This window comes from Erythranthe guttata, chromosome 8 (assembly GCF_056151865.1).
Source record: "Erythranthe guttata isolate IM_541 chromosome 8, IM_541, whole genome shotgun sequence".
Taxonomy (NCBI): Eukaryota; Viridiplantae; Streptophyta; class Magnoliopsida; order Lamiales; family Phrymaceae; genus Erythranthe; species Erythranthe guttata.
Window position 1 is genome coordinate 16,501,534 of NC_142540.1, and position 23,444 is coordinate 16,524,977.

A 23,444-nucleotide genomic window follows, 5' to 3' on the forward strand; every position below is an offset into this window, starting at 1 on the left:
CGTATATGCATTGTTTTACATGTTACACATGGCACACGGTGCACTGCGTGAATGCATGTGATGGCCAATCAATCGTACCGAAATGAAAACCGGCAAAAAAATGAATAAGAGAAGGGAGTTAACGTACTGGTGAATATATATTGAACGGGCACTTTGTAAGAATAAGTTATTAGTGAGATGAACCATTCGATATTTATATATATATATATGGAATATTTAATTAATCAATCGAAGAGTTCCCACCGATTTGCCGAAGGCGATGGATCGAAGGTTTCCCACTCGGCGGTGACAACCGGTGATACCTTGTGCTTCGCGTTTGATACCTTGAGCGTGTCGAGTGTTTCCACACACTTCTGTATCCTCTTGCCCTGCATGCAATTAATGCATTTTTACTCTTATACTACACACACATACATACATGCATATATATATACATACATAGGAGAGTTAGAATTCCAACCTGTAAAGACTTGGTAGCTGCACATGCATCTCCTACAAATGCGGCGGCGGGAATGTTTTCTAGTTTGACAGCTTGTCCCATTAACATCTCGGTCAAGGTCGTGATCTGTAACTCTGCTACTTTATTACCATTTGCAATTGATTTCTCTATTACACACACCTAACATCAATATAATTTATTAGTTACTAGTTCTTTTGGATTAATTTAATTTATTTATTTTTGGAAAATTACATTATATAAATAGCTTTAACTCTATAAGAACACTCTGTTCTTGTGCTATAATTTTTCCGGTGCAGACTATGTTTTCCGGTCGACAATGTTAAGATTTTAATCTCGTGCTTTATTAAAAAATGAAGCTATCGAACGACAACTTAATAAACGATTAACCTCTTGAATCGGAACTAAATTGATGAACCGAGTTTCACACAATTTGCAGATGTCACACTCCGTACTTTTGACCAAACTTTTAGCAAAAAATAAAAAAATAAAAAAAGAAAAAAATAAATATATAATATTGATAATCACCTACTTTATTTTCGTTATTAATTACCACTATTAACCATATTTATAATGAAAGAAGAACTTAAAAGGTCCATGCAGCGTGTTTTTATCTCCATAATTAACTCCATTATTGTTTTTAATTAAGAAAATAAATCCATAACTGAATGGGGGCATTTACTCACCTGCTCCGCCAGCCTATCCACTTCCGTGGTCACGCCTTCGATCAATTGATGAACGGCCTGGATCTTCGCATTCCGCTGCATCTCAACCAGCCTCCTCTCTTTGCTTTGTGGATCCTCGATTAAGTTGACTTTCGAGCGGTCTTTGACTCCACACGTGTCTAAGTAGTCCCCGTTTTCTCTCTCTTTCCCTCTGAAAATCAGCCGCTGCTCGCCGGGCTGCAGCCCTGTCTCCGCCGCCACAAGCTTCTTCAGTTCACCTGCACGCGCAATTAATCGAAACTCCATTAATCAATCTTCGTAATTGAAAATTTCACCAATTATATAAGAAATCCGCCACATTGAGAATCCAATTGAAGAAATATACCGAACGTCGACTGCGAATTGACCTGGATCTGATACCGAGCGGCGCCGTGAGCAACTCGAATGCGCAAATTCGGCGGTGCAAAGGCGGCGGCGGCGGGTCCACAATTGTCACTCCTCTTCTGCACCAGCATTCCGCCGGGCCTCATCTCCCACTCCACCGGAGCAGCTGAAAACGTCGTCGTTTCAGCAGCTTCTTCACTCCTCCTACTCCTGAACTTATTCAACCTACTTTTCATCATCGTCGATTGTTGTAACTAATACCTGCGTAACTTGACATACAATTTATTTTAATTCCTTTCTGTGAGAGGCGTTTGATTGGTAGTAGAATTGACGTAACGGAAATGAATGCGGATTTGACGAATGGGAAATCGCCATTGATGAGAGAGAGAGAAGAGAGAGAGAGTCTCCTTTCACTTTCCAGTTGCATTTAATTTGCCGACGATCCAAGGAATTTATCCAATTAAAAATAATTTAATGTTTTATTTATTTACATATTAAATATTTATTGTTGGGCAACAATTTAATCGAAACATTGGACCTTTTTATTAACCAGGATGAACCTATAATTTGGGCTGACTTTTGTAGTTCAAACCATCACCTTAAGAAAGGCCCATTTTGAATATTTAATCGCTGTGAAAGAAAAAAAAATTCCAATTAATTTTCCCCAAGTATGACAAGACAAAATTTTTCTCAAAAAAAAAGTATGACAGACGATATTAAATTAATTTCCATTAATTTTCAGGTGTGAAAAGTTGTAGCGTTTTTTTATTTCAGTCAAGATATTTATTCTTCAATCCCTTTCATATTTCAATTAATTAAGGCAATAAGTGTTTATAAATGGTATAACTTTTATTCATAATCTTCAGATAGATACCAATAAGGCAATGAAATATTGATCAAAGTGCAAATTCTAAGAATTAGGTAAAGAATTATTTTTTACGAATTAATCCTATAGAACAAAATAACAGTCGCAACCCACCGAAAATTCTGGAATCCACCAGAAAATAAAGAAAACTCTATAGGTTTTATTAAAATTCGAAAATTTTCTCAAAATAAAGTCCTAAGGCAGCTATGTATAGTAATAAAACTGAAAATCCTAACTAAATTAAAAAATACTAAAAATGACCAAAAACGGCAAAAACGAGTTAGAGCCTAATTCTAGTAAATCTCTTAATTTTGGGAACAACCCAATTTACGAAATCTTAATACGATTTTTTTATGATTTGATATTAATTTTCTAAAACTTGCCTAAAATAGCAAAAACGAACTTTTAGAGTACGACGTTGGATTGCTTAAATTTGACGTGATTCATGAGCAAAGCTCATGAGTTTTGTTCCTTGCGCCGTTTCACTTGAGATAGAGTTCATTTCGTACTCAAAACAATTTGAGTTTGTCGAAAATTCTTATTTTTCCATAATTTCTTTCTATATCTCCGTCGATGCCCATTAATAACTCTTCTCCAAATTAAATAGTTATTTTGTAATTCGAATACGTTCCTTATCAGTAAAGGTACATTCTTAGTTTTTTTGTTTTTCTTTTTTGGTGGCTTTTTAAATTCGATATAGTTTTTTTTGATTGAATCATTGTTTTTTTTTTTTTTTTTTTTTCTATCTCGGTGATTCCTGTGGTAATTAGATTCACAATTAATCATTTGATTTAACCATAGAAAAAATAAGCTGAAGATTTAATTTTTTTTTTTTTTTTTGGAATTAGACTCACAAAATCATAATCCCCTATTTCTTTGAATGCGCACAAAATCGTTTAATGTAAATGTATAGAATGAATAAGCTGAACAAGTGATGGTCTTCCGGATTTAATTTTCATTTTCTTTATGATTTTTATTTTGTGTCACATTTACATACTCTTTACACATTGTATGTATATTACTCATCTATAACTTTTGATATTTGTTCCAGTATGAATGTTGTTGAGGCTGCAACAGAGTCATTCAGGTATTTGATTAAATTCCCACCGATTAGTAGGGATTCTCTCGAAGAATCGCTCCTCCGTGCAATTGAGGAGCTACAAATTGACGAAAAGATCAAAACCAGGGATGCTATTAAGTTACAAATCGAAGAGAAATTAGTAAGCCGTCTTTTTTTCATTAGATGATTATTTTTACTTTTTTTTTATAACACAAAATGTAATGTGATGTAATGGGGTATTGGTTGGCCAATTTGCAGGCGGACAATGAAATTCTTGATGTTTATTATGATTATCTCAAGCTCAAGGACATAAATGCAAGTGAATTACTGAAGTCAAGGCATATGGAAATAGATTATCTTCAATCTATTGTTACCAAAGCCGAAAATGCATTATCTATTGACGGTATCAAAAATCAGGTATGCATGAAAATTGTAGTCTTTCTTTTGTATTATTATTATACAGAAATAAAATAAATAAAAATTGTTTTCTAAAAAGATGAAATTTTGCAGATATGCGACATAGAAAATAAGATAAAAAATGATGTTATTGCATTGGAGGGAAGGAACAAGCTCAAGCGTGAAATCACTCGACTAAGCCAACGTCGCAAAAAATTATCTTCCTCTTCTTTCTTTGATATCAAAGATGAAGATGGAATCAGGCAGTATCGTGAAGTGAGAGACGAGGCCGAATTTTTTTTAAAGGTATACATACATACAGAGCCGGTCCTGAGGGGAAGCCAGAGATGCCATCGCTTAGGGCCCCATTTTAATTTGGGCCCCAAAATTAAATAAAAGAAAGCCTAATATATATATAGATAATTATTCTTTTAATAGAAAATAAACGATTAGGGCCTCGATTTTTAATCTCGCCTAAGGCCCTGGAAACCCTAGGGCCGGCTCTGCATACATACATACATACTTGATATTATTTTTCGACAAAACTTGTTTGATTGTATCTATAAAACATACATACATTACATATTAGAGCGGATAATGGATTTGCTATCTTGGTTTTGGTTTTGGTGTGTGCAGGTTGTTTTACGCAAGGAGCTTGATATATTGAATGAGAGTTCCATAAAAGCTAAAGCAGTTGTTACGGAATTCAAGAAAAAATATGATGATGCTGCAAAAACAAGTGGAAAAACTCCAAGCCAATTACAGAGCTGCCTCTAATGTTTGCATAGAAGCAATTGCTATCAAGGATAATATGAAAAAAAATATTGTGACAAGGTAATCTAGATCTCAATTAAATTAATACACCCTAGCTAACTTATTTTATCATAATAATAATAATAATAATAATAATAATAATAATAATAATAATAATAATAATAATAATAATAATAATAATAATAATAATAATAATAATAATAATAATAATAATAATATTATTATTATTATTATTATTATTATTATTATTATTATTATTATTATTATTATTATTATTATTATTATTATTATTATTATTATTATTATTATTATTATTATTATTATTATTATTATTATTATTATTATTATTATTATTATTATTATTATTATTATTATTATTATTATTATTATTATTATTATTATTATTATTATTATTATTATTATTATTATTATTATTATTATTATTATTATTATTATTATTATTATTATTATTATTATTATTATTATTATTATTATTATTATTATTATTATTATTATTATTATTATTATTATTATTATTATTATTATTATTATTATTATTATTATTATTATTATTATTATTATTATTATTATTATTATTATTATTATTATTATTATTATTATTATTATTATTATTATTATTATTATTATTATTATTATTATTATTATTATTATTATTATTATTATTATTATTATTATTATTATTATTATTATTATTATTATTATTATTATTATTATTATTATTATTATTATTATTATTATTATTATTATTATTATTATTATTATTATTATTATTATTATTATTATTATTATTATTATTATTATTATTATTATTATTATTATTATGTTAAATGAATGAGTGAAATCGCAGATTGCAATGTTTGCGGAATGCTTGTCGGATACTGATTTTGCCCCTGTTACAAATGAAATCCCCAGTGATCCAATGCAGCTTTCCCGCTACTGCAAGCGCAATGTAAGTTATAGTTTTAATATTTTTTTCTTCCACGAAGTTTTGTTTAAGTTGAAGGAATCTCTCAAAAATTTTAAATAATCTCTCAAGTATTGTTGTATGTATTATAGGTGGAAAATTTTATGCGACGGTGGAACAAATGGTATCGACTTCGCGTAGAGTATGCCAAATACAACGAAAGCAGTACATGAATCGATTTGGGAGTTTAGACGGTTGTTCACTTCACCCTGATTATGAAAAAAATGATGCTGCTAACGAAAATTAAATTTCCAATTAATTTCCCTCAAGCATGATAACGAAATTAAATTAATTTCCAAGTTTTTTTAGGTGTGAAAATTCGTATTTTCTTTCTTTTCAGTAAATATATTTATGCTTCAATCCCATTCTTTCTTGGTGTTTATACTTATTTGGTTGATCTCTCTCTCTCTCTCTCTCTCTATATATATATATATATATAAATACACACACACAAGTTATCTAATTAAAAATAATTTAATGTTTTATTTATTTAAATATTAAATATTTATGGTTGGGCCACTACATAGTCGAATTAAATAAAGGATTGGGCCTTTTTTGAAACATATTTTTTGCTTGATCATTAGATTTGATGATTTATGATTCTAAACTCATACGTAAACATTATGTTTATTTCATGTTTAGATTTGATGTTGGTTTACTATAATATGTGAAACATTCGGCTCTGATTGGACTATGTCATGGACTCACTTTTTAGTAACATTTTAGTGAATTAATCTAGAATAATATATCTTCCTTTAATTTTTAATTATTATTCATTCTTGAAACCGGTTGCTTAGAAAAATTAGTATGAATTGTACGTATAATTTCATAATCTCGAAATATGCACGAGATATGCACGAGATTTGCACGTGGTTTGCACGTTGTTTGCACGTGATTTACACGTGGTTTGCACGTGATTTACACGTGGTTTGCACTTGATTTGCACTTAATTTGCACTTAATGTGAGAGAACTAAAGATCTTTAGCGACGAACAAATTTGTATTCGAGACCAGCCTTATTTCAAGCAAAACAACTTATAATTAATTTAATTTTCATTCATAATTCCTACATCAGCTTTGTTTAAAATAACACGTCGTTTGTCGTCATGACTTTGTAGTGATGAGATTATGTGTTCAATCCGTCACCGAATCTATACATTGTACTGCTTTCATTGAATTCGGCATACTGTCTACGCAATACCTCGTCTTTGTTCCACCGTGTCATAAAATTTTCCACCTATAATACATACAACAATACTTGAGAATTAATATAAATTTTTTCGAGAGACTCGTTCAACTTAAACAAACCCTTATAAAGTTTTTTTAATAATACTTACACTTGTCCTCAGTGGCGAGGCCAGAAATTATCGTGAGGGGGGGCTTAAACACATCGGGGGTTCGGGGGCAGAGCCCCCGAATTTTTTTTTGCTATCAAAGAAATTTAACATGAAAATTTGATATGCATTTTTTTTTTCCTGCATTTTCAGAAGATAATACCAAAACAAATCGCGAAAGCTAAATTGCTATAAAAATCTAACAAACATGAATATCAAGTCGATTATAAAAAAATTACACAATGGACTTCGAATTAATATTCATTATGAAAAGTAAGCTAAAAGAGAAGACGTCAAACGTTAATTGATCGCCGGTGGGTAGCAATTTAACCGCCATAAGTGCGACTATGCGATAGAACAAAGTTTTTTTTTTTTTTTTTTCAAAGAACGAGAATTTAGTTGGGAAATAGAAGACGAGGACAAGTCAGACGTGAAAGGGGGCTTTGAGAAGTGAGGCGACTTTGAATAAATGGGCTTAAGTGAAGTAAAAATAAGTGAAAAAATAATATAATTTGGTAGGTTAAAAAATAAAATAAAAAGTATTTTATATATATATATATATATATATATATATATATATATATATATATATATATATATATATATATATATATATATATATATATATATATATATATAGTAGAGAAAGTTTTGGAAGTGAGGGGGGGCTTGAGTCCACCCTAGCCCTTGGGTGGACTCGCCCCTGCTTGTCCTGCAGTAACAGGGGAGCCGCATTGGATCACCGAGGAATACATCCGTAGTAACCGCATAATTTGTTTCCAATAAGCAGTCGTCAATCAACGCAAACTGCGATTTAAAATATGACAAATTAACAACAAAAAATTTAAGAATTATTAGCAAGATAAACAACCCAATAATGTTGATCACTGTATAATAAGATTTTTAAATCATGTAGAGATTAAATTTGTATATATACAAGGTTTTGTGCATAGTGTATTTCCCGATTCACTTTCTGAATACGATAAATATGACATCAGTTTTCCTACGTTAGACATACTAGTATATAATAAAGAGTAAAAAGCAGTTTACCCCCTAAACAAATGCCCGTTTTGCACTTTGCCCCCCAAACAAAAAAAATTTGCACGTTCTTACCTAAACTCTGGTTTTTGTTGCACGGTGCCTCAAAATTGGAATTTTCAGGCCATTTTGACCGGAATCATACACACGTGTGAGTTTTTAAAGGGGCAAAATAGTCTATTCACTTATCTTCTTCATAAATTACAAAAAAAAAAAAAAAAAAGAAAAGAAAAGGTGGGAAAATCTGCAATTGGCTGGGAATGGGAATGGGTTTCCACTTAATTTTCTTCCCGGACGAACACCACCAAAATCAAGAACAAGAAACCACCACCGCCGCCATTACCGCCGCCGCCGCCACCCCCACCAACAAAAAATCCAACAATTTCAATCTTTTCCCAAATTCATCACCACTCAGGCGCAACAATTCGAACCACCACCTCCTAAACAAAGTCCAATCCACAAGCTCCATCTGCTTGCTCCTCCTCTTCACACTCTCCACCCTATATCCCCTCCGCCGCCACCACCGCCGCCGCCCGCCTCTTTACAAGGAATGGGCAATTTATACAGAAGAGGAAGCAGAGCAATGAGGAAACCGAGAATGTTGAAACTGTTCCTCAGGCTCTTCCACCATCAATGGCCGCCCCGCCCCTTCCGCCGCTCTACAAGCCGCCCGTTTTCGTCAAGCCACTTCCTCCGCCTATCCCCGTTTACACACCCACCTCTAACCCACCCGTTTCTAAACCCCCAGTTTACAAGCCGCCCATTTCTAAGCCGCCGGTTTATAAGCCCCCCATTAAGCCGCCCGTTTCTAAGCCACCGGTTTACAAGCCGCCTAAGAAACCATGCCCACCAATAGTAAAGCCGCCTAACCCGAGCCGCCAGTATACAAGCCACCCGTCCACAAACCTAAGCGGAAGCCGCCGGTTTCCGTGAAGCCACTTCCACCACCAATCCCGATCTATAAGCCACCGGTTTACGTGAAGCCGCTTCCACCGCTAATCCCGATCTCCAAGCCGCCGGTTTATGTGAAGCCACTTCCACCACCAATTCCTCTATATCCACTACCACCGTCCTGTAAGAAACCTTGCCCACCACTTTATGTTGCTGTTGTTATATTCAAATTCACCACGAAATCGATTATGAGGGTAGAGGGGATCTCGTCGGTGCCGCCGTGGTTTATCTAGATGAAGAAGAAGCCAGTTCGAAATGGCCGATTTGAGTGTAGAAATGGCGTCAGCAGCCCTTCTTTTTCTTTTTGTTTTTTCTTTTTGTATTTTGTTTTTTGCTTTTTTTTTTTTTAATTTATGAATAAGGTAAGTGAATAGACTATTTTGCCCCTTTAAAACTCACGTGAAAAGCACGTGTGTATGATTCCGGTCAAAATGGCCTGAAAATTCCAATTTTGAGGCACCGTGCAACAAAAACCGGAGTTTAGGTAAGAACGTGCAAATTTTTTTTGTTTGGGGGGCAAAGTGCAAAACGGGCATTTGTTTAGGGGGTAAACTGCTTTTTACTCTATAATAAAATAAGTTTGGTAGGGTGTATTCATGAGAAATTTACCCTGTCACGAAATTCATTTTTCATATTCTCCTTCTTAGCAATAGCCGCGCTGCAATCATTACAAGCATCTCTGTACTCGGCTTTGATTTTTTCTACTTGTTCCTTGTCATCATCTTGTTTCTTCTTTGACTCCATATAAGCTGCTTTAGCTTTTACGGAACTGTCAGTCAGTACATCAAGCTCCTTCCGTACAATCTGCGAGCAAAATGAATTATGTCAAATACACAAATAAAAAAATTAATAAATTTATATAATATGCACCCAATTTGTTACGCACAAATCCAGCCAGTCATCTAATACGAACTATAAGCAGCACCATAAAAAATTCAAAGGCGAAAAGTAATATCACGTATGTATATACCTTTATAAACTATTCATATGTATATACCTTTATAAACTCTTCAGCCTCCTCTCTGACTTCAATTAACTTTTTATCAGCATAAGAAGAAGAAGATACTTTTTCGGAAAGTCGCTCTAGTCAATTGATTTCACACATGAAATTGTTGAAATGATTTTGAGCAAGAGCAAGATGACCTTCTTCTAGACTTGGAAGACGTACCAAAGAAGGCATGTGATCGTAAGGTATGCTGGTTACTATGAGTGATGTAAATCTAATGTCACCAGTTATGTATTTACTACAAAATTCACTTCCAGATCAATGAATTTTTCAAAAGGGCTAGATCCGCCAAGATCCATTTCTACATCATTAGCCAGTTCATGAAAGATATGCCGCCTTTAGTAGGCAAAGCGAAAGCCAAGAAAAAACTGATCCATGATTTTGAAAAACTTTTTGCAAATGTACTCTTTTCTTACCACGCTTTGGGAAATATTTAGTGCACAATGACACATATTGATTGGCTATAACATTGATAATGAAATCCAGGTTCGGAAACAATATGGCTTTCCAGCTGGAAACTTTCCAAGCGTAGAACAGTTTAGGGAAGTCATGAACCGCCATAACTTTGCTGATTTTGGGAAACTGGATCATTTTAATGATTCATTCTGTTGATGAAATACTCAGCAATGATTCAGGAGAGTTTTCATAATTTACCATTAGTCATTGATGTGTGCATGTTATTATAATTTAGGTACTCAAATTTATTAATTACTCGTATGCTATTATGAAATCATTAAAAGTGTAATTTATAGTTATACTTTAATGTACTAAAATTTAAAAGTTGCTTCCTTACCAAAAAAAATTAACATGTATTACTAACTAATCTTGGAAGTTTACAACACGCAGTTTGAATTAAGATACAATTTATGATCCCTCAATCGTTCTAATCTTATAATCAAAGTTTAAGTTGTGAATGTCTGCTACACAAATTGCAATTTACATGTACAGTAGAGCCTCGATAAATTAATACTCAATAAATTAATAATTTTGTTTAGATAATATTGTTTCTTAGTTAAAAAATAAATAAATTTTTCATTAGTCACTTACTTTATTGTATAAAGACAATTCCGACAAATATTTTCACAAATTATAAAAAATGATAAACCAATCCAATAATTTATTGAAAAAAATTTAAGAGATTTTTTTTTGTTAGTTTGCGCCATGGAAAAAATACCACTAAAAGTATGAAGTTGTCTCATTACCTTTTAAAAATTCAATTCAAAGTGCAGTTTGAATGATTTATTGTGTTTTGATGGTGCAAAATATTACTAAAGAATATTCTTGAGGTTGAAAAAAAAATAATAATAAAATAAAATAATTATGGCCACGGAGTAGCATTGTATCCATGGTTATCGAATCAGAAAATATCGGCGTATCGTTTTCCTCCGTGTACCGTATCGTATCGTATCGTATCGTAGATATTTAACCAACTATTAAAAATAATAAAATATATATATCTACATAATAAAAATATTATAAATATGAAAATTTAATATTTTAAAGTCAAACCACTCATTCCTAAATATATATATTTGGTTACTATGAGTGATGTAAATCTAATTCCATCAGTTATGTATTTACTACAAAATTCACTTCCAGATCAATGAATTTGTTAAAAGGGCTAGATCCGCCAAGATCCATTCCTACATCATTAGCCAGTTCATGAAAGATATGCCGCCTTTAGTAGGCAAAGCGAAAGCCAAGAAAAAACTGATCCATGATTTTGAAAAACTTTTTGCAAAGGTACTCTTTTCTTACCATGCTTTGGGAAATATTTAGTGCACAATGCCACATATTGGTTGGCTATAACATTGATAATGAAATCCAGGTTCGGAAACAATATGGCTTTCCAGCTGGAGACTTTCCAAGCGTGGAGCAGTTTAGGGAAGTCATGAACCGCCATAACTTTGCTGATTTTGGGAAGCTGGATCATATTAATGATTCATGATGTTGTATAAATACTCAACAATGATTCAGGAGAATTTTCATAATTTACCATTACTCATTGATGTGTGCATGTTATTATAATTTAGGTACTCAAGTTTATTAATTACTCGTATGCTATTATGAAATCATTAAAAGTGTAATTTATAGTTATACTTTAATGTACTAAAATTTAAAAGTTGTTTCCTTACCAAAAAAAATTAACATGTATTACTAACTAATCTTGGAAGTTTACAAACATGCAGTTTTAATTAAGATAAAATTTATGATCCCTCAATCGTACCAATCTTATAATCAAAGTTTAAGTTGTGTGTGTCTGCTACACAAATTGCAATTTATATGTACAGTTGAACCTCGATAAATTAATACTCAATAAATTAATAATTTTGTTTAGATAATATTGTTTCTTAGTTAAAAAATAAATAAATTTTTCATTAGTCACTTTATTGTATAAAGACAATTCCGACAAATATTTTCACAAATTATAAAAAATGATAAACCAATCCAATAATTTATTTAAAAAAATTTAAGAGATTTTTTTTTTGTTAGTTTGCGCCATGAAAAAAATACCACTAGAAGTATGAAGTTGTTTCATTACCTTTTAAAAATTCAATTCAAAGTGCAGTTTGAATGATTTATTGTGTTTTGATGGTACAAAATATTACTAAAGAATATTCTTGAGGTTGAAAAAAAAAATTAATAATAAACTAAAATAATTATGGCCACGGAGTTGCATTGTACCCATGGTTATCGAATCGGAAAATATCGGCGTATCGTTTTCCTCCGTGTACCGTATAGTATCGTATCGTAGATATTTAACCAACTATTAAAAATAATAAAAATATATATATCTACATAATAAAAATATTATAAATAGGAAAATTTAATATTTTAAAGTCAAACCACTCATTCCTAATTATATATATTTGGTTACTACGAGTGATGTAAATCTAATGCTATCAGTTATGTATTTACTACAAAATTCACTTCCAGATCAATGAATTTATCAAAAGGGCTAGATCCGCCAAGATCCATTCCTACATCATTAGTCAGTTCATGAAAGATATACCGTCTTTAGTAGGCAAAGCGAAAGCCAAGAAAAAACTAATCCATGATTTTGAAAAACTTTTTGCAAAGATACTCTTTTCTTGCCACGCTTTGGGAAGTATTTAGTGCACAATGACACATACTGATTTGGCTATAACATTGATAATGAAATTCAGGTTCGGAAAGAATATGGCTTTCCAGCTCGAGACTTTCCAAGTGTGGAGCAGTTTAGGGAAGTCATGAACCGCCATAACTTTGCTGATTTTAGGAAGCTGGATCATTTTAATGATTCATGCTGTTGATGAAATACTCAACAATGATTCAGGAGAGTTTTCATAATTTACCATTACTCGTTGATGTGTGCATGTTATTGTAATTTATGTACTCAAGTTTATTAATTACTCGTATGCTATTATGAAATCATTAAAAGTGTAATTTATAGTTATACTTTAATGTACTAAAATTTAAAAGTTGCTTCCTTACCACAAAAGAATTAACATGTATTACTAACTAATCTTGGAAGTTTACGACACGCAGTTTGAATTAAGATAAAATTTATGATCCCTCAATCGTACCAATCTTATAATCAAAGTTTAAGTTGTGTGTGTCTGCTACACAAATTGCAATTTACATGTACTGTAAAACCTCGATAAATTAATACTCAATAAATTAATAATTTTGTTTAGATAATATTGTTTCTTAGTTAAAAATAAATAAATTTTTCATTAGTCACTTTATTGTATAAAGACAATTCCGACAAATATTTTCACAAATTATAAAAAAATGATAAACCAATCCAATAATTTATTGAAAAAAATTTAAGAGATTTTTTTTTAGGTTGCGCCATGAAAAAAATACCACTAAAAGTATGAAGTTGTCTCATTACCTTTTAAAAATTCAATTCAAAATGCAGTTTGAATGATTTATTGTGTTTCGATGGTGCATAATATTACTAAAGAATATTCTTGAGGTTGAAAAAAAAAATAATAAAAAAAAATAATTATGGCCACGGAGTAGCATTGTATCCATGGTTATCGAATCGGAAAATATCGGCGTATTGTTTTCCTCCGTGTACCGTATCGTATCGTATCGTAGATATTTAACCAACTATTAAAAATAATAAAACATATATATATATCTACATAATAAAAATATTATAAATATGAAAATTTAATATTTTAAAGTCAAACCACTCATTCATATATATATATATATATATTCAAATTTCAATATTACATCATAAAATTGGACAAAAGTCATAATTGCTCATAAAATAACATTAACAAAGTTCAAGTTTGAATCAATCATTTCTAAAAGCTAATCTATTATTCATAATCTTCAAGATCAATCTCACTTAAATCTTTATCATTTACCAATTTCAAACGAGTGTCTTCATCCTCATGCTCATCAATCTCTTCAACTTCATCAACTCCAACTTTGGTTTTTACCTATTTTCTCTTATCAATATCAAACTTGTTCTTTAAATTTATTAGATCTAAAAATATTGAAATCAGTTTCTATTATAGGTTTTTCCCTATTTTCCCTATGAGGAAAACATTAAATAATATTAAAATCCATTTTTCATGTCCCGAATACGTGAATAATTCGTTCTCCCTTTTCTTTTATTTCATAATTTTTTTAATTTTTTTTATAATTTTTTAATATTTTTTTATAATTTTTTTATATTTTTTAATATTTTGACTAATATCGTAAATACCGTATCGTATCGTGATATGGCGATACGACATGATATCTCGCGATATTTACCGATATTTATGCATTGCCGATACAGATTATGAGTTGTATCATTTTGATTGGGACCGTACCGTCTCGCGATATATCACGCGGTATCTCGCGAGTTTAACTACTGTGATTGTATCCTATAGATTAGTGACTTGTTTAGGAATTTAGGATAATAATTATCAAGTGGAAAAATATTAACATGGGAATTTATTAATTTCCTAACTTATTAGTGACGTAAATTACGAGACCCCCCCGAACTTAGGCTAAATAACGAAAAACATCTCGATCTATTCGTAATTACCAATGTCATCCTCTCTAGTTATGTTACTCCAATGTCATACACTTGATATAGAAGTCGTTATTATTTCAATTATTCAGACTTATAATTCAGATTAAAGGAGAAAAAAAGGTGGGAATTGTTAGAGTAAAGTGCAATTACCTCCCCTGTACGTGTAATCTCAATCTGCTAAAAAAGTCAGTGAATTAAAAACTAGCAAAAACCCCATAGGAATTTTTTTAAATAGCACACACCACCCTTTTACCATTTAAGCATTGACCAGTCGTGAATAGAAAAAAATACCCTCGAGTTTTTTCACAATAAAAAAATATCCAACCCAAAAACAAGTAACTTTTAAATTTAAGGGACTAAATTGAATTTTCTAAAAAATAAAGAAAATTAAGGGATTAAATTACAAATGTTCAAACTTAATTAAAATCCTAATCCTACCCTCTGTTTTTCCTGCCACCCCACTCACCCCCTTCTTCTCTGGGCATGAACAAAACTACAAGATCAAAACCCAGGAATCAAAGCCCGGCTACAAACCAGATTCAAATCATTTTTATATTCCCGCGGAATTCCTTCGGTCGTAGAGGAATATTCACCGATATATACCGTTGGACGGATTTAAGCGGTTGAGATGGTGTGCAACGGCTAAGACGCGGAGGTGGAGATTGAGTACGAATACGAGTCGGAGGAGACGAAAAAAACCAGGCGACGTTGCTTTCATTAAGCTCAAGTGGGTCATCGTCCCGGGTCGAGAAAAAGTGGGACGGATTCAGGTTGTTTAATGAGTCAAAGGAAGAAGGGAGGTTGCTGATGGTCATCGTCGGAGGATGTAACGAACTTAACGGAATTTTGAATCATCCTTATACGACGTCGTTCCAACTTAAAGAGTCGTTGTCGTCGTTCCTTTGAAACACGTTTTTTTCTTTTATTTTGGTCTTAGTGAAACGCTGTCGTTTTATGCTGACTGTACAAGGGCTCATGCGTTTTGCATGCATATGAGCTCCTGCCATGCTCAGCTGCTGCTCCTTTTGATTCTATAAAAGGGCAGACCAGCTCTTGTTTTTATCTTATGCTTTTTCAGATTATTGTTAAGTTAGATAATGTAGAGTAGCTAGAATTCTCTTTTATCCGTTGTGTATTGAGGAAAACCCTAATTTTTCTATCAATATTACACTGTCTTTACATAATCTTTTGTTTGAGGGTGAATTTAACTTGTGTATTGAGGAGATTCATAACATTTGGTATCCAGAGCAAGGCTTTCCTGTCTAACCACGCCAACCATTGATGATGACAAGAAGCCATGTTCGTACAACCAGTGGAGAACACAACAGAACCGAGGCCGAGATTTTTGTGGAAGAACAGCTAGCTTTTAATGATAAGATCCAAGAAGAGCTGTCTATCTTACATGCAGAGATCTCAAGAAACAGAGTCGAAAGGAACCAGAAGATGGACGAGATGAACAGAATGATGGGACAAATAATCTATAGGATGAGATAGAGGAAAAACCCCAGCAGACAACACATCGGATCAACCTCACAGAAATCCAGAGGTCTCACCCCCAAGAAGAGGCAATATGTATGAAGAATAAGGTAATCTAATACCTTCCTTAGAAACTTGGAGAGAAGAGATATTAAGATAGATTTCCCCAGATTTGATGGCAATCTGCCCATAACTTGGTTGAGAAGATGCCATAGATACTTTGAGCTAAACCCTATGTCTGAGCAAGAGAAAGTTAAGTTGGCATTTGTGTATTTGGAAGGGAAAACTGAGGATTGGTTCTCAGATTACATTGAAAGAATGGAGAGAGTGGAATGGGAGGTTTTCTCCAATATGATTCTGGAGAGATTCATGGAAGAAGAGGGAGTGAGTCTGCTAGCTGACTTCAACAGATTACACCAAACCTCCACTGTAGAGGACTACAGGTTGAAGTTTGAGCACCTTAAGGTGTTTGTATCAAGAAAATACCCTAATCTTCCTGAAGGATACTATGTGGAGTGTTTTGTGGAAGGGCTCAAAGGGGAAGTGAAAAATATGGTGAAGATGATGAGACCTGTTGCCCTAGCCAGTGCCATACATCAAGCCAAACTACAAGAGGGATGTGTGGATCAGTTGAAGACATAGATCAAGAACTCAGTGAGATCTAGTAATCAGACCATGAGGAATCACAAAGTGGGTAGTCAAGAACAGCCACTGAGGATACAATACCCTGAGAAGAAGCCTCATGAAACTAGAAGGCTTACCAGACCTGAAATGGAGGAAAGAATGAAAAGAGGATTCTGCTACAATTGTGAAGAGAAATATACCCCAGGACATAGGTGCAAAAATCTTTTTAATATTGAATGCATTCCATTAGCAGAAGATGAGGTAGAGGAAGAAAGAGAGGAAGAAGAGGCAGCAGGAAGAGATATGGAAGAAATCATGCAGATATCATTCAGTGTTATGGTGGGACAGATCTCTCATACTACACTTAGGATTATTGGCAAAGTCAAAGGGAAGTCCATAACCATACTGATTGATACTGGAGTTTCTCACAGCTTCCTTGATCCACAGTCTGCCCACAGGTTGAACTGTGACCAAGTATACACAAAGAAGGTGAATGTGACTGTAGCAAGGAAACAACAAGTGTTTTGTGATTCAAAGTGCCCTAACTTTCAGTGGGAAATGGGGAATTATCACTTTCTCATAAGCTTAACACTGTTGGAACTGGGGGGATGTGATGTAGTGTTGGGAGTGGATTTTATGAAAAAATTTAGACCAGTGGTCTTTGATCATAATCAGAACTGTATCACCTTGAGACAAGGAGGAAAGGAGATTGTTCTCAGAGGAGTAAGTGATAACCCACAGTTCCTAATGATCAATGGAGAGGAGTTGCAGGAATGCTGGATAATGGGAGCATTAATATGAGTTGTTTGTTCATGTTATCTGCCAAAGAAAACATGACCAGTGGAGAGTTGATACCAAGAGAAGTAGAGGAGGTAATTGACCAATTCAAGGATGTTTTCAAAAGTCCCACTGAGCTGCCACCAAATAGGAAAACTGAACATACTATCCCTCTGAAGGAAGATACTCAACCTTTTAAATCTCAGCCATTTAGATATCCATACATGCAGAGGAAAGAGATTGGAGAGATGATCAAGGAGATGCTCAACACTGGGATTATACAAGACAGTTGCAGCCCCTTTGCTTCACCTGTCTTACTAGTCAAGAAGAAGGATGGTACTTGGAGGTTTTGTGTTGACTATAGGAGGTTAAATGCAATGACCATTAAAGATGGATATCCAATACCCTTAATTGATGACCTTCTGGATGAGTTAAGGGGTGCCAAAGTATTCTCCAAGGTAGATTTGAGAGCTGGATATCATCAAATAAGGATGAGGGAGGAAGATATTGAGAAGACTGCATTTGTGACTTCCTCTGGGCACTATGAATTTAAGGTGATGCCTTTTGGATTAACTAATGCACCAGCCGCATTTCAGGCAATAATGAATGATGTGTTTAGAGAGTATTTGAGGGAGTTTGTTCTAGTATTTTTTGATGACATACTTATCTACAGCAAGAGTGAGGAGCTACACATTGCTCATTTGAGCAAGGCACTGGAGTTGTTAAGGAATCACAAGTTATTTGCCAAACGATCCAAGTGCATCTTTGGGAAGCCCAAAGTGGAGTATTTGGGGCATGTTATCAGCCAAAAAGGGGTAGGAGTGGACCCTTGGAAGATCTAAAGTGTGATAGAATGGCCAACACCCAAAACAGTCAAGGCTTTGAGGGGATTCCTTGGACTGACTGACTACTATAGAAAATTTGTGAGGGGATATGGGGAGATAGCAAAGCCTCTAACTCAGCAATTGAAGAAAGGAAAGTTTGCATGGAATGAAGAAGCTTAGAGGGCTTTTGAAAGGTTAAAGACAACAATGACCTCCACTCCAGTCTTGCAATTACCAAATTTTCAAAAAAAAATTATAGTGGAGACTGATGCCTCATATTATGGGATTGGAGCAGTATTGATGCAACAATCACATCCCATAGCTTTTTTGAGCAAAGCTTTGGGGCCAAAGAATTTGGGACTCTCCATTTATGAAAAGGAGTTTCTGGCTATCCTCCTTGCAGTTCAAAAGTGGAAGGCATACTTAATTTGTGGGACATTTGTGATAAGAACTGACCAGAAGAGTTTGAAATACCTCTTAAAGCAAAAATTGTCCACACCACTACAGCACAAGTATCTTGCAAAGTTATTGGGGTTCAATTATATTATTGAGTATAAGAAAGGAACTGAGAACAGTGCAGCATATGCACTTTCAAGGAGAGAAGAGACTGGAGAACTAGCTCAGATCACTGTTATGCAGCCTATGTGGATCCAAGAAGTGATCCAGAGCTATGAGGGAGATGAAGAAGCTAAAGAAATCATTAGTAGCTGCACATTGAGGCCCATGGATGTGGATTTCTATCAGTATTGTGATGGAATCATTAAGTATAAGGGTAGGGTTTATGTGGGAAGTGCTGGAGGAATCAGGCAGAGATTGGTGGAACACATGCGTGGATCTCAGTTGGGACTTGGGAGGACATTCTGGGATCCAAAACACCTACCATAAGATCCAATCAATTTTTCTATGGCCTGGATTGAGAAATCAAGTGAATGAGTGGGTAAGGCAGTGTGCTATATGCCAGCTCGGCAAACATGAGAATGTCAAGTTACCAGGCTTGCTGCAACCATTGCCAGTAGCTGAGCAGGCTTGGTCAAGCATTACAATGGACTTCATTGTCAATTTGCCTAAGTCTCAAGGGAATGAGACTATATGGGTAGTGGTTGATAGATTTACCAAATATGGCCATTTCATAGCACTTAGTAACCCCTTGAGTGTTTCACAACTTGCTCAAGTATTTGTTGAAGAAGTGTATAGGTTGCATGGCCTCCCTAGTTATATTATATCTGATAGAGACACTCTCTTGACTAGTCAATTTTGGAAATAACTGATGCTAGCCTTGGGGGTACAACACCAGCTCAGCACTGCTCATCACCCCCAGACAGATGGGCAAACCGAAAGGGTCAATCAGTGCCTTAAGTTATACCTACGATTCATGTGTGGACAAATGCCTAAGAAATGGAGCATTTGGGTGCCATTAATAGAGTGGTGGTACAATACCTCACACCACTCCACCATACAGATGACCCCCTTTGAAGCATTGTATGGGTACAGCCCTCCACAAATCGGTTATGGACCACATTTGTTGCAAAAAACTGGTGGGGTTGAAGCTTGGGTCAAGGACCACCAAGCCATCTCTCAGAGATTGAAAGAGATGTTAGGAGAGGCCCAAGCAAGGATGAATTATTATGCATATCGAAATAAGAGTAAAAGGGAGTTTGAGGAAGGAGACTGGGTATACTTAAAGCTTAAACCCTATAAAGAGCTAAGCTTGAGGAAGAGTGAAATATGGAAGCTAACCCCTAAGTACTGTGGACATTTTAGGGTCATCAAGAGGATTGGATTGGTGGCTTATGAGCTACAGTTACCTCAAAAAGCTAAAGTGCACCCTGTGTTTCATGTATCTCAGTTGAAAAAACATGTGGGAAATGTGAGTAGGGTGGTTGCTACTCTTCCCTCGTTTGATGAACAGAATCAGATCTTACTAATTCCGGTGGTTGTGCTAGAGAGAAGGATGGTGAAGCATAACAACACAGCTCAGGTACAGTGGTTGGTGCAGTGGGCTCACTTGCCCAAGGAAGAAGCAACATGGGAGGTTGCTGCAGACATGGAGTCCAAATTTCCGGATTTAAGCCATGAGACATGGCTTCTTGAAGGGAGGAGTAATGTAACGAACTTAACGGAATTTTGAATCATCCTTATACGACGTCGTTCCAACTTAAAGAGTCGATGTCGCCGTTCCTTTGAAACACGTTTTTTTCTTTTATTTCGGTCTTAGTGAAACGCTGTCGTTGTATGCTGACTGTACAAGGGCTCATGCGTTTTGCATGCATATGAGCTCTTGCCATGCTCAGCTGTTGCTCCTTTTGATTCTATAAAAGGGCAGACTAGCTCTTGTTTTTATCTTATGCTTTTTCAGATTATTGCTAGGTTAGGTAAGGTAGAGTAGCTGGAATTCTCTTTTATACGCTGTGTATTGAGGAAAACCCTAATTTTTCTATCAATATTACACTGCCTTTACCTAATCTTTTGTTTGAGTGTGAATTTAACTTGTGTATTGAGGAGATTCATAAGCGCTTCCTGGAGCTGGTTCCAGCCGACGGCGTTCTAGAGGATTCTCCTGCGGCAAAGTTTTATTTGACCGATTTCAGAAGTTTGAAGATGAAGTCAGACGAGAGAGTTAAGAGAGAAGAGGGTAAAATTGGTGGGGTAATTCAACTTTCAGGGCAATTATGTCATTTTACGTCAAAATTATCTTCACCAGTCCCACGCACCGCGAGTGGGCCACACGAAGGGGCACCAAGGGGGAATACGCCTTTAACTGAAATTCATAGGTGGTTTTTGCTAGTTTTTATTTTACAGGGACTTTTTTAACAGTTAGAGATTTCACAGGGGAGTTTTTTGCACTTTACTCGAATTGTTAGTATTAACAACGAGGCCCAATCTTTATCTGGACCCAGCATAGTTTTGAATCATCTGTTTATTCAAAATCTTTTAGTAAATAAATTGGGCCTTGTTCTTCCGATTGAATTTGGACCGCCATTTAAGAGAGAGAGAGAGAGGGAAATTACCAAATGTGAGATTCGAAGAATACTGAGAGTGATGACCGAATTTTGAGGAATTACATTTCTCTTCGCTGTTCTGTCATTTTCAAAATTTGGAGCCTTCTCAAAATCGCCGGAGAAAAAAATGGGTACGGGCGGCGACCCGGATAAAGACGGGTCGGGTGAGCAGCAGCGCCGCACCGAGATTTTCACATACGAAGCCCCATGGGACATCTACGCCATGAACTGGAGCGTCCGCAGCGACAAAAAGTACCGGCTCGCCGTAGCCAGCCTCCTCGAGCAGTACTCGAACCGGGTCCAAATCGTCCAGCTGGACAATTCGACCGGCGAGATTCGACCCGACCCGGCCCTATCCTTCGACCACCCGTACCCGCCCACCAAGCTCGTCTTCATTCCCGACAAGGATTGCCAGCGCCCCGATTTGCTCGCCACCTCCTCCGATTTCCTCCGCCTCTGGCAGATTTCCGATTCCGGCATGGAGCTCAAGAGCCTCCTCAACAACAACCGCAGCACCGAATTCTCCGGGCCGCTGACCTCCTTCGATTGGAACGAGGCGGAGCCCCGCCGCATCGGAACCTGCAGCATCGACACCACGTGCACGATTTGGGATATCGAGAGGGAGGTCGTCGACACTCAATTGATCGCCCACGACAAGGAGGTTTACGACATCGCGTGGGGCGGCGTTGGGGTTTTCGCCTCCGTCTCCGCCGACGGCTCCGTTAGGGTTTTCGATCTCCGCGACAAGGAGAATTCAACCATCATCTACGACAGCCCCGAACCTAACACTCCACTCGTCAGGCTCGGGTGGAACAAGCCGGACCCTAGGTACATGGCCACCATTGTTATGGACAGCAAAAAGGTCGTCGTCCTCGACATACGTTTTCCCACATTGCCGGTGATGGAGCTTCAGAGCCACCGTGCCAGTGTGAATGCCGTGGCGTGGGCCCCACACAGCTCCTGCCACCTGTGCACGGCCGGAGACGATTCTCAAGCTTTGATTTGGGATCTTTCCTCCACGGGGCAGCAGCCGGACGGCAGCTTCGATCCGATCCTGGTTTACACCGCCGGGGCGGAGATTGAGCAGCTGCAGTGGTCTACCTCTTTGCCCGATTGGGTCGCCATTGCTTTCTCGAACAAGCTGCAGATTCTTAGGGTATGAATCGATTTTCGCTAATCTGTTTGATTTCGTACTACATTTTCCGACATTTTGAAGCTCGAACAAAACCAATGACATCTTTCGTTAGTTTATTTAAATGTTTTGATCTGTAGCTGCGAACGAGTCTTGCTTTTGGTTCTTCGGTTATCTAAGAAAACAAAACTGCTCAATTCGGTTTTGTTCAGTTAAGAAAACGAAGATGATTTTCGCCTTTTGAACTGAATTTGCCTTTTCCCTATGCATTTCCGAGTGCCGAAATTTCTGCTGTTGTTGCTAATTGTAGTGTTGCTGAAACCGAAGGTTGGCTTTGAATTTTGATATTGCTTAGATATATATACTCTGATGATATGCGAAATCGATTAGTGTTGCACTTTTAAAGTTATTTACATTTCGGGTCTAGTTGATTTGAATCTTGAGTCGAGTTTCGAACTCGTAAGACACTTAACTCTAAAGGGTTTATTAGTTAAGCTTTTACAGTGTGAACAATGCCGTCACTGTCAGTTATGTTAGCATATCCGCATTCCCTTCGTTCGTTTCCATGACTCGAAATTGCAATCTACGAATCCTAGGATTCTGCTAAGAGATGTTGTATCCGGTAGAATACTTTCGGATTCTTGCTACATGTACTTGTGAACTACAAGTGATTGC

The 23,444-nt window shown here is 35.5% G+C and overlaps 3 protein-coding genes across 3 annotated transcripts; 2 read left to right on the forward strand and 1 right to left on the reverse strand.

Annotated features, from left to right (window-relative positions):
• Positions 1–105: 105 nt before the first annotated feature.
• Positions 106–1,931, reverse strand: LOC105951589 (BAG family molecular chaperone regulator 2). The gene is made up of 4 exons (XM_012975045.2): positions 1,508–1,931; positions 1,144–1,400; positions 461–619; positions 106–368 (listed from the first exon to the last, which is right to left on the reverse strand). The coding sequence occupies exons 1-4, from the start codon at positions 1,743–1,745 to the stop codon at positions 225–227; spliced, it is 798 nt and encodes a 265-aa protein (XP_012830499.2). The 5' UTR covers positions 1,746–1,931; the 3' UTR covers positions 106–224.
• A 14,716-nt stretch (positions 1,932–16,647) lies between these two features.
• On the forward strand, positions 16,648–17,055 carry LOC148768632 (uncharacterized). The gene has a single exon (XM_088821305.1). The coding sequence runs from the start codon at positions 16,648–16,650 to the stop codon at positions 17,053–17,055; it is 408 nt and encodes a 135-aa protein (XP_088677431.1).
• Positions 17,056–21,608: 4,553 nt separating this feature from the next.
• LOC105951350 (WD repeat-containing protein LWD1) lies at positions 21,609–23,014 on the forward strand. Its single transcript, XM_012974772.2, has one exon. The coding sequence runs from the start codon at positions 21,765–21,767 to the stop codon at positions 22,797–22,799; it is 1,035 nt and encodes a 344-aa protein (XP_012830226.2). The 5' UTR covers positions 21,609–21,764; the 3' UTR covers positions 22,800–23,014.
• The last annotated feature ends 430 nt before the right edge of the window (positions 23,015–23,444 follow it).